Source organism: Salvelinus namaycush, chromosome 5, assembly GCF_016432855.1.
Source record: "Salvelinus namaycush isolate Seneca chromosome 5, SaNama_1.0, whole genome shotgun sequence".
NCBI lineage: Eukaryota > Metazoa > Chordata > Actinopteri > Salmoniformes > Salmonidae > Salvelinus > Salvelinus namaycush.
Genome location: NC_052311.1, coordinates 7011859 through 7024656, shown reverse-complemented (window position 1 = coordinate 7024656; position 12798 = coordinate 7011859). Strand labels below are relative to the sequence as shown.

Genomic DNA, 12798 nt, shown 5'->3' with positions numbered 1-12798 from the left:
TAAATCACCCATTACCTTGAAAATTAAGATTAGTTTGGCCTTTACTGTCCCCAGCACAAGTTGCACCTGTGTAATGATCATGCTGTTTATTCAGCTTCTTGATATGCCACACCTGTCAGGTGGATTAATTATCTTGGCAAAGGAGAAATGCTCACTAACAGGGATGTAAACACATTTGTGCACAACAATTGAGAGAAATAAGCTTTTTGTGCTTATGGAACATTTATGGGATCTTTTATTTCAGATCATGAAACATGGGACCAACACTTTACATGTTGCATTAATATTTTTGTTCAGTATATACCTTCGCTTAGGCGGTGTCAGAGGAAAGCCCATAAATTGTCAGAGACTCCAGTCATCCAAGCTAGTTTTCTATGCTACCGCACGGCAAGCAGTACCGGAGGGCCACGTCTAGGACCACAAGGCTCCTCAACAGCTTCTACCCCCAAGCCATGACTGCTGAACAATTCAATCGCCACCGGACAATTTACATTGACCCCTCCCTTTTGTACACTGCTGCTACTCGCTGTTTATTATCTATGCAGTCACTTCACCCCCACCTACATGTACAAATTACCTAGACTAACCTGTACCCCCGCACACTGCCTCGGTACCGGTGCCCCCTGTATATAGCCTCGTTATTGTAATTCTTATTGTGTTACTTTTTATCATTACATTTTACTTTTGTCTACTTGGTAAATATCTTCATAACTCTTCTTGAACTGCACTGTTGGTTAAGGACTTGTAAATAAGCATTTCACGGTAAAGTCTACACTTGTTGTATTCGGTGCATGTGACAAAAGTTTGATTTGATTTTCCACCTTTTTGCACCTAAATTATTTCTCCCCTGTATGAGTTCTCATATGACATTTAACCCTTAGATACCCAGACCCAGTTGTCCTTGCATGAAAATGAAACTGTGATTAGGAGACCCAAATAACATATTACATATACTGTAACATATGTCTCTTTTAAATACAAAACACAGAAACCACTCAGTTTATCAAATCTTACAGCTTTATTTCAATGTGAACCAAGTATAACCCTGAGTTAAGTCCTGAATTGCAAAAGAAATGGCAAAATCTTCATAAATACACAAAATCTCAATAATAATTCATAACATATTAGACTCTGATAAAGACAGAAGAGAGTGTGTGTGTATCAATGTGTAACATTGCGTTTAAATATAACAACAGCAATACAATGTCATAAAACCATTGAAATATAAACGTTCATCATGAAGCCTGACTCATCACTTCTGAAATCCAAGTTCTAAAAGAAGCATCATATATATTGAACAAGTTGTTCATCTTGTCAGTGTGTAATTATGTCTGCATTGTAAACATCTTGCACTAAGGCATGTGGTACAACTTGTAGCAATTCCTCTCAAAAGTGAAACACAGTCTTACGTCACATTTCTGACAGAGGGTATTCGTTACATTTTTCTGGCAGACTTTGCAGCGACCCCGCGTCTCACATTTCACTGGCCAGTGTTCAATTTGATCCGTGCGGACATCATCGGTAACTCCAGTACGGACCACTTTGGGTGGCTTTGGAGGGTGTATGGCGTCAGCAGCTGGACGTCCTCTTGTATTAGCTTGGTTCAGGCCTGTGGCAACCTAACCAAATAATCATACAATATCATCATTATTATCATTATCATAATGAGTTACTATTATTATTAGCAGTTAATCACTGTCGTCATAGTGATGAATGCAAAAGCATCTTGAACAGTTGAACGTTTCTTGGGTGGGATGCTGAAAAAAGAGGAACACGTATGAAATACAGCCAGCCAGAGTGTGCACACACACACGACAAATTATTGGGATTTATAAAACTGTTGCATTCAACATATACCCATGTTGTCATTGATAAATCAGAGACAAACTATTTTTGCTGTATGATATAGAGATGTTGGAACTGGGCCATGACAATTTCTAAAAGAAAGCGCAATGGCAAATTTGATCACATTTCTGTAGGTTTTTTTTTAAATCAAAAAATGCATGCTGCCTATAGCTGGTGCCAATCACTGGCCGCACATTCTGCAAGATTGATTGTCTATTCGAACAATTTCAAAGTAAAATGCTACAGCCCACACTTTTATGAAAAAGACAAATTGTTGTTCAATATTTAACTCATCAATACATGATTGTGTTTCTATCTCCTGCCTTGGTATAGGCTCTGAGATGAAAGGCTATGATGTCACGTTCCTATCGCACAACAATGCTGTAGCATATCCATATCGTCAAATATTTTAAATAGGCTACGGGTCTGTTTACTTTCGAGCATTGTTGGCTATTGAATGACCCACTTCAATTTGCATACCGCCCCAACAGATCCATAGATGACACAATCTCTACTGCACTTTACACTGCCCTCCTCCACCTGGATATGATTGGACAGGGTAGGCAACAACACCTCTGCCACGCTAACCCTCAACACAGGGGGCCCTCAAGGGTGTGTGCTTAGTCCCCTCCTGTACTCCCTGTTCCCTCACGACTGTGTGGTCACGTACAACTCCAACACCGTCATCAAGTTTGCTGACAACATGAAGGTGGTAGGCCTGGTCATGGACGAGGCAGCCGGTCAGAGACTTGGCAGGGTGGTGCAAGGATAACAACCTCTCCTTCAACGTCAGTAAGACCAAGGAGCTATAGGAGAAAGAGGGGAGAGCACCACATCCACATCGACGGGGCTGTAGTGGGGCGGGTCTTAGTGTCCACATCACTAAGGACTTAACATGGTCCACACCAGAGGATGGAAGTGGAGCTGGAGTGGAGAATAATTTGGCTTGAGCGTGGAGTGTATAAAAAAATAAATAAATGTGGAGCGTCTGCCCATTTCAATTTTGCTCCGATACCGATCAGCCATGAGCTCTGGGCATTTTCCATTTCCTTGATCACTGTTCTGTTGTAGTTATTTAGCCTACCCCACCACTAACGCGCAGAGATGTTGATATGAGTCGACCAAGAAATAGGTCACAGCCTGTGTAATATATATAGCCAGACAACCAATAAGCCCATGCAGCAGCACTGGAGACGTTTTGATTTCTTCAAAGGCTATTGTTAAAAAAGAGAAGTCTACGTTTGTAACAGTGAAAAAGTTTTCTATCAACTGTAAAATGTGAGCGCAACAGAGCCAGTTACAACTGAAGTATCTGAGCTGCAATAGATTGGAGAAATTGCCAGTTGTTTTTTTAAACCCAGCGTTCTCATAGCATCATGTAGGTCGTGGTTCAATAGCCTACATGTTGTAGGAATGTTGAAGCTTCTTACGATAGCCTACTTCAAAAACAAATGTTACATAGTCACAAAAGTAGATGAGGAGTTTGTTAAATTATATTTTTAAACAAAAAATGAATGAAGTGAATTTGGAAAGGCAGTATTTTTTTCCCTGTGAGCGCTGAGCGATATTTAGAGGGAAAAGAAGTTGAGAGCTGGAGCGGTGAGCAAAGACTGATCCGTAAGCGATGAGTGGAATTTCCAACAGCTCAACTCCAATTACAAACTCTGGTCCACACACAACCACACCCATGAAGAGGGCACGACAGCGTCTGTTCCCCCTCAGGACGTTGAAAAGATTTTGCATGGACCCTCGGCTCCTCAAAAAGTTCTACAGCTGCACCATCAAGAGCATCTTGACTGGCTGAATCACTGCTTGGGATGGCAACAGCACCGCCCTCGACCGCAAAGCTCTACAGAGGGTGGTGCAATGAGACCAGTGCATCCCTGTTGTGTAGCAGGAATAAACTAGTCATGTCAGAAAAGGAGAGACACTGCAAATTGACCCCAACTAAACGCAAAAATAGATTGTATTTGAAAATAACAATCATTTCATACGTTGAATAACATTGAGACACGATCACATATGTCTCTTTTTCTATTCATGGGAATACTTGGGAACAGATTTCCTGAATTTAACACATTTGTTGCTGAATTCCTGGTGATTTTACCGTTTTTTTTTACACAAAACACTACAAACTTTAGTCCTATATAATAATAGACATGTCCTGTAATGTGATTATGATTTAGTCCTATATAATAATAGAGACATGTCCTGTAATGTGATTATGATTTAGTCCTATATAATAATAGAGACATGTCCTGTAATGTGATTATGATTTAGTCCTATATAATAATAGAGACATGTCCTCCAATGTGATTATGATTTAGTCCTATATAATAATAGAGACATGTCCTGTAATGTGATTATGATTTAGTCCTATATAATAATAGAGACATGTCCTGTAATGTGATTATGATTTAGTCCTATATAATAATAGACATGTCCTGTAATGTGATTATGATTTAGTCCTATATAATAATAGAGACATGTCCTCCAATGTGATTATGATTTAGTCCTATATAATAATAGAGACATGTCCTGTAATGCGATTATGATTTAGTCCTATATAATAAGACATGTCCTTCAATGTGATTATGATTTAGTCCTATATAATAATAGACATGTCCTGTAATGTGATTATGATTTAGTCCTACATATTAATAGACATGTCCTCCAATGTGATTATGATTTAGTCCTATATAATAATAGAGACATGTCCTGTAATGTGATTATGATTTAGTCCTATATAATAATAGAGACATGTCCTCCAATGTGATTATGATTTAGTCCTATATAATAATAGAGACATGTCCTCCAATGTGATTATGATTTAGTCCTATATAATAATAGAGACATGTCCTGTAATGTGATTATGATTTAGTCCTATATAATAATAGAGACATGTCCTGTAATGTGATTATGATTTAGTCCTATATAATAAGACATGTCCTCCAATGTGATTATGATTTAGTCCTATATAATAATAGAGACATGTCCTCCAATGTGATTATGATTTAGTCCTATATAATAATAGAGACATGTCCTGTAATGTGATTATGATTTAGTCCTATATAATAATAGAGACATGTCCTCCAATGTGATTATGATTTAGTCCTATATAATAAGACATGTCCTCCAATGTGATTATGATTTAGTCCTATATAATAATAGAGACATGTCCTCCAATGTGATTATGATTTAGTCCTATATAATAATAGAGACATGTCCTGTAATGTGATTATGATTTAGTCCTATATAATAAGACATGTCCTCCAATGTGATTATGATTTAGTCCTATATAATAATAGAGACATGTCCTCCAATGTGATTATGATTTAGTCCTATATAATAATAGAGACATGTCCTGTAATGTGATTATGATTTAGTCCTATATAATAAGACATGTCCTCCAATGTGATTATGATTTAGTCCTATATAATAATAGAGACATGTCCTCCAATGTGATTATGATTTAGTCCTATATAATAATAGAGACATGTCCTGTAATGTGATTATGATTTAGTCCTATATAATAAGACATGTCCTCCAATGTGATTATGATTTAGTCCTATATAATAAGACATGTCCTCCAATGTGATTATGATTTAGTCCTATATAATAATAGACATGTCCTCCAATGTGATTATGATTTAGTCCTATATAATAATAGAGACATGTCCTCCAATGTGATTATGATTTAGTCCTATATAATAATAGAGACATGTCCTCCAATGTGATTATGATTTAGTCCTATATAATAATAGAGACATGTCCTGTAATGCGATTATGATTTAGTCCTATATAATAAGACATGTCCTCCAATGTGATTATGATTTAGTCCTATATAATAATAGAGACATGTCCTCCAATGTGATTATGATTTAGTCCTATATAATAATAGAGACATGTCCTGTAATGTGATTATGATTTAGTCCTATATAATAAGACATGTCCTCCAATGTGATTATGATTTAGTCCTATATAATAATAGAGACATGTCCTCCAATGTGATTATGATTTAGTCCTATATAATAATAGAGACATGTCCTGTAATGTGATTATGATTTAGTCCTATATAATAAGACATGTCCTCCAATGTGATTATGATTTAGTCCTATATAATAATAGACATGTCCTCCAATGTGATTATGATTTAGTCCTATATAATAATAGAGACATGTCCTCCAATGTGATTATGATTTAGTCCTATATAATAATAGAGACATGTCCTCCAATGTGATTATGATTTAGTCCTATATAATAATAGAGACATGTCCTGTAATGTGATTATGATTTAGTCCTATATAATAATAGACATGTCCTGTAATGTGATTATGATTTAGTCCTATATAATAATAGAGACATGTCCTGTAATGTGATTATGATTTAGTCCTATATAATAATAGAGACATGTCCTGTAATGTGATTATGATTTAGTCCTATATAATAATAGAGACATGTCCTGTAATGTGATTATGATTTAGTCCTATATAATAATAGAGACATGTCCTGTAATGTGATTATGATTTAGTCCTATATAATAATAGAGACATGTCCTGTAATGTGATTATGATTTAGTCCTATATAATAATAGACATGTCCTGTAATGTGATTATGATTTAGTCCTATATAATAATAGAGACATGTCCTCCAATGTGATTATGATTTAGTCCTATATAATAATAGAGACATGTCCTGTAATGTGATTATGATTTAGTCCTATATAATAATAGAGACATGTCCTGTAATGTGATTATGATTTATTCCTATATAATAAGACATGTCCTCCAATGTGATTATGATTTAGTCCTATATAATAATAGAGACATGTCCTCCAATGTGATTATGATTTAGTCCTATATAATAATAGAGACATGTCCTGTAATGTGATTATGATTTAGTCCTATATAATAAGACATGTCCTCCAATGTGATTATGATTTAGTCCTATATAATAAGACATGTCCTCCAATGTGATTATGATTTAGTCCTATATAATAATAGAGACATGTCCTCCAATGTGATTATGATTTAGTCCTATATAATAAGACATGTCCTCCAATGTGATTATGATTTAGTCCTATATAATAATAGACATGTCCTGTAATGTGATTATGATTTAGTCCTATATAATAATAGAGACATGTCCTCCAATGTGATTATGATTTAGTCCTATATAATAATAGAGACATGTCCTGTAATGTGATTATGATTTAGTCCTATATAATAAGACATGTCCTCCAATGTGATTATGATTTAGTCCTATATAATAATAGAGACATGTCCTGTAATGTGATTATGATTTAGTCCTATATAATAATAGAGACATGTCCTCCAATGTGATTATGATTTAGTCCTATATAATAATAGAGACATGTCCTCCAATGTGATTATGATTTAGTCCTATATAATAATAGAGACATGTCCTCCAATGTGATTATGATTTAGTCCTATATAATAATAGAGACATGTCCTCCAATGTGATTATGATTTAGTCCTATATAATAATAGAGACATGTCCTCCAATGTGATTATGATTTAGTCCTATATAATAAGACATGTCCTGCAATGTGATTATGATTTAGTCCTATATAATAATAGAGACATGTCCTGTAATGTGATTATGATTTAGTCCTATATAATAATAGAGACATGTCCTGTAATGTGATTATGATTTAGTCCTATATAATAATAGACATGTCCTGTAATGTGATTATGATTTAGTCCTATATAATAATAGAGACATGTCCTGTAATGTGATTATGATTTAGTCCTACATATTAATAGACATGTCCTGTAATATGATTATGATTTTGTCCTATATAATAGAGACATGTCCTGTAATATGATTATGATTTAGTCCTATATAATAATAGAGACATGTCCTGTAATGTGATTATGATTTAGTCCTACATATTAATAGACATGTCCTGTAATGTGATTATGATTTAGTCCTATATAATAATAGAGACATGTCCTGTAATGTGATTATGATTTAGTCCTATATAATAATAGAGACATGTCCTCCAATGTGATTATGATTTAGTCCTATATAATAATAGACATGTCCTGTAATGTGATTATGATTTAGTCCTATATAATAATAGAGACATGTCCTGTAATGTGATTATGATTTTGTCCTATATAATAGAGACATGTCCTGTAATATGATTATGATTTAGTCCTATATAATAAGACATGTCCTGCAATGTGATTATGATTTAGTCCTATATAATAATAGAGACATGTCCTGTAATGTGATTATGATTTAGTCCTATATAATAATAGAGACATGTCCTGTAATGTGATTATGATTTAGTCCTATATAATAATAGACATGTCCTGTAATGTGATTATGATTTAGTCCTACATATTAATAGACATGTCCTGTAATATGATTATGATTTAGTCCTATATAATAATAGAGACATGTCCTGTAATGTGATTATGATTTAGTCCTACATATTAATAGACATGTCCTGTAATGTGATTATGATTTAGTCCTATATAATAATAGAGACATGTCCTGTAATGTGATTATGATTTAGTCCTATATAATAATAGAGACATGTCCTCCAATGTGATTATGATTTAGTCCTATATAATAATAGACATGTCCTGTAATGTGATTATGATTTAGTCCTATATAATAATAGAGACATGTCCTGTAATGTGATTATGATTTTGTCCTATATAATAGAGACATGTCCTGTAATATGATTATGATTTAGTCCTATATAATAATAGAGACATGTCCTGTAATATGATTATGATTTAGTCCTATATAATAGAGACATGTCCTGTAATGTGATTATGATTTAGGACTTTAAATAGTAAAAGTAAAATTAATATATGATATACCAACGGCAAATGCATCAGTTTTATCATTAGGATTACATTGTCTTTTTATTAGCCATTATTATAATTTCCATCAAACCATTTCCACCTAAATAAGATTTGCTTGCAATACAGTTGATCAACCACTAGGAGTTGTGTATATGCATGGGGGGAGATACGCACACTTTCCTATCAAGTTCAAAACTGATGAATGAGGCCCCAGGTGTTTAGAGACACGGTGACATGCTAGGTTTAGAGAATGTTTTGTGCGTACACACTGATGAATGAGGCCCCAGGTGTTTAGAGACACCGTGACATGCTAGGTTTAGAGAATGTTTTGTGCGTACACACTGATGAATGAGGCCCCAGGTGTTTAGAGACACGGTGACATGCTAGGTTTAGAGAATGTTTTGTGCGTACACACTGATGAATGAGGCCCCAGGTGTTTAGAGACACGGTGACATGCTAGGTTTAGAGAATGTTTTGTGCGTACACACTGATGAATGAGGCCCCAGGTGTTTAGAGACACCGTGACATGCTAGGTTTAGAGAATGTTTTGTGCGTACACACTGATGAATGAGGCACCAGGTGTTTAGAGACACCGTGACATGCTAGGTTTAGAGAATGTTTTGTGCGTACACACTGATGAATGAGGCCCCAGGTGTTTAGAGACACCGTGACATGCTAGGTTTAGAGAATGTTTTGTGCGTACACACTGATGAATGAGGCCCCAGGTGTTTAGAGACACGGTGACATGCTAGGTTTAGAGAATGTTTTGTGCGTACACACTGATGAATGAGGCCCCAGGTGTTTAGAGACACGGTGACATGCTAGGTTTAGAGAATGTTTTGTGCGTACACACTGATGAATGAGGCCCCAGGTGTTTAGAGACACGGTGACATGCTAGGTTTAGAGAATGTTTTGTGCGTACACACTGATGAATGAGGCCCCAGGTGTTTAGAGACACCGTGACATGCTAGGTTTAGAGAATGTTTTGTGCGTACACACTGATGAATGAGGCACCAGGTGTTTAGAGACACCGTGACATGCTAGGTTTAGAGAATGTTTTGTGCGTACACACTGATGAATGAGGCCCCAGGTGTTTAGAGACACGGTGACATGCTAGGTTTAGAGAATGTTTTGTGCGTACACACTGATGAATGAGGCCCCAGGTGTTTAGAGACACGGTGACATGCTAGGTTTAGAGAATGTTTTGTGCGTACACACTGATGAATGAGGCCCCAGGTGTTTAGAGACACCATGACATGCTAGGTTTAGAGAATGTTTTGTGCGTACACACTGATGAATGAGGCCCCAGGTGTTTAGAGACACCGTGACATGTCACACCAGGCGTTAACAGGTTAAGGTGTACGTTCTGTGTGTAGTATGTCCTACATTGATTGCACCAATATGGTTTGTCTGCTGTGTGACTCCTATGTATTGTGTGATCACTATTCTTAAGAGAAACATTTGCCACAATCATGACAAGAAATGTTTTCTTCAGTATGAGTTTGTAGGTGACCTGTCATACTTTCTGTAGAATATATATGTTTTTTCCACATACACCACACTGGCATTCTTTATGCTCTGTGTGTGTTTTTCTCAAATTAAAAAAATATTTCACACACCTTGCAACAATAAGGAGCAGCATACGTTTGACTAGAAGATGTCAAACGGGGCAACATTGTGGCCGTCCTGCCTCCAGCACTGGTATGGAACCTTTCTCCATTCTCAATCTGTTTTCTTTTTGATTCGAGTGTCTTAGACCCTGATTGTAGTCCTCCACTCTCCACCTCATCATCACTTTCCATGTTTTCACTCGGAGCTGCAGAACAGTCTGGATTTACTGCAGAGAGGGGCTGAGTGTCACTGGCTGGTTCTGATACTCTGTAATCCTCTCCATCAGGTTCTATTTTGATCTCTATAGATGTGTTGGTGAGTAGAGAACCCCTCTCTCTGTCCTCCACAGTTTGGGTTTGGTAAAGATGTGAGGGCTGAGATGGGTTCTCCTGATCACAGTCACTTTCCACACAGGGAGAAGTGAATATGGAGTCTTTGGTATCAAAGAGCCCTAGAAGCTGCTCTTCCTCTTGACTGGTCTGTAGTTCCTCCTGTTCCTCTTTAATCTGTGTGGGCACTGGGTCCTCCTGAACCAGACTGGGGCTCCACTCCTGCTCACAGTGCTGCTGTTCCGGGGGAACCTCCTCTTCAGATATGGGGAGAGTGAGCTGCTGGGCATCTGATGGAGAAATATAAAGTTACTTAGAATTGAATGTTAAAAATGCTACTTAGCTATTTGATCACTTCCATGTTATTGATTAGAACATCTTTATAGAGTCAATATTACAATTGAAGCTCAATTCTTGTATTAACTTGATATCAGTTTGATTCCTTTAAGTTGAGCTAATACAGAGGTAGCCTGAATAGGTTCCGACCCTACACTTGCTATACAGCTGCACTGGGGTCAGACCGGCTTCCTGAGGGACAAGAGAGAGAAAACAAGTTTTGATCAGTCATGGAAATAAATGTGCTGAAAACGATTTTAAAAAGAAAATGGAGAAAAGGATATGGAGTTTTGGTGAACTAGCAAAAAAAAGATATACATTGCTACATTTTCAAAACGATGCGATATATAATAAAACAATCTCCTGATATGTAACTAAATCTCCTTTTCCCCCCAACACTAACGAATGACCAAGTTAGTTGGATCCTACATTCGAAACATAAGATAATGCCCCTGATCTGCAATAAATAATCTCTCAAATAAATAATTATACACTTACTGCACAGATCTATATGCCGTGTGTGCCCCCAGTTGTCAAACGACACTTCCTCCCCAGTTATGTATACATACAGGTGTTCGGCCCACGCTAGATAGCTAATTTGCACAGGTGACCGACTATGTCTTCCATCTGTCTTCTGTAAAAAAAAAAACTTTAAAAAACAAAGAGCTGTAAACATGGAGATATGGCCGTGGGAACACTAACCCCAATCCTACGGTGTATAGTCATTTTGGAAATAGTTTATTGTTGATATGAAGGATACGTTCCTTATGTTTCCAAAACCGTACCGCAAGCGATGCGTTTTAATGTTAAGAACGAGAGTCGGGCTCTTATTAACAAAAGTCCCCTGACCAGAAGATACTATCATCAATTGGGCTGCAGCATCAGTTAGCATCTATGACTATGAATGGGGTCCGACCCCCAATGCAGCTGTAAGCGAGTGTAGGGTCGGAATCTATTCTGGCAAATACAGTAGCTAGTCAATACAAACCTGCTTTGTGTAACTTTATCTCCGGGTTGAAAACCAAATCCAACAGCCTTCGCAGACGGTTATTCTCCTCCTTAGAACGGGAGATTTCTTCATACAACTCTACTACCGTTCTGTCGACCGCCACGGATATCTCTGCAACTGCCGCTGTTAGTCGTTCAGTAACATACACGTTCAGCAACTGTAGTTTAGACATTTTGACCGGAATGAAAGTCGATAAATCCGTATTATTCTGCTCAGCCTGTAACGTTACATTTCACGTAGTCAAAATGTAGCAAGTGAGCTTCTTATTCTACGGTATAATGGTTATGTACCAGTAATAGATATAGAGATACATATTATATCAAAGACAGTACAGTATGAAGACTTGTAGGCGATGTCATGGCGACGTTGGCTAGCTATGCTCATGCGCAGAAACACATCATTGGGTATAACTAACCCAAGATAGACCACAGCCTGTCGTTTCCAAAGGGAGCAAAATGAAAACTCGTCAGTTTGTCACTTTCACGAGTTTGGAGTAATAACATGTTCAACTACTTGGCTCGAATATAGGTTATGCCTTTGGATTTCGAGAAAATTAACAACTAAGGAATAACTTTTTACTTCTCTCATTGACTTCTAAAATCCAGGTCTGGTATGCTTGCCATGTTACGCGTCTGGGTTTAGAAACTCTTTGATTATATCCTACAAAACACGTTTAAAAAACTATTATCCGGAAGAGAGATCAAATCTCTCACGTTTCCTTTTTGCAAATGACAGCTTCCGCTTCACCGAATGGCTTTGGCCGTGGGCGCCATCGTGTGGCTACACAAAAGTAGTCTCTCTATTGTAAAAGTCTAAACAACAA

General features: G+C 36.8%; 2 protein-coding genes across 3 annotated transcripts in view; both read right to left on the bottom strand.

Moving 5' to 3' along the window:
- The window catches only part of LOC120047900 (BTB/POZ domain-containing protein KCTD16-like), a 908275-nt gene that overhangs the window by 485075 nt on the left and 410402 nt on the right, over positions 1-12798 (bottom strand). The gene's annotated exons all lie outside the window — the stretch shown is intronic.
- On the bottom strand, positions 996-12633 carry LOC120047903. 2 transcript variants are annotated; one of them, XR_005476945.1, is made up of 5 exons: positions 11955-12633; positions 11465-11600; positions 11122-11158; positions 10310-10920; positions 996-1619 (listed from the first exon to the last, which is right to left on the bottom strand). XR_005476945.1 is itself a non-coding variant. In XM_038993494.1 (3 exons), the coding sequence occupies exons 1-3, from the start codon at positions 12145-12147 to the stop codon at positions 1353-1355; spliced, it is 1071 nt and encodes a 356-aa protein (XP_038849422.1). In that variant the 5' UTR covers positions 12148-12633; the 3' UTR covers positions 996-1352. The 2 variants fall into 2 exon arrangements, 1 of the variants encoding a protein (XP_038849422.1); XM_038993494.1 differs by lacking the exons at positions 11122-11158; positions 11465-11600.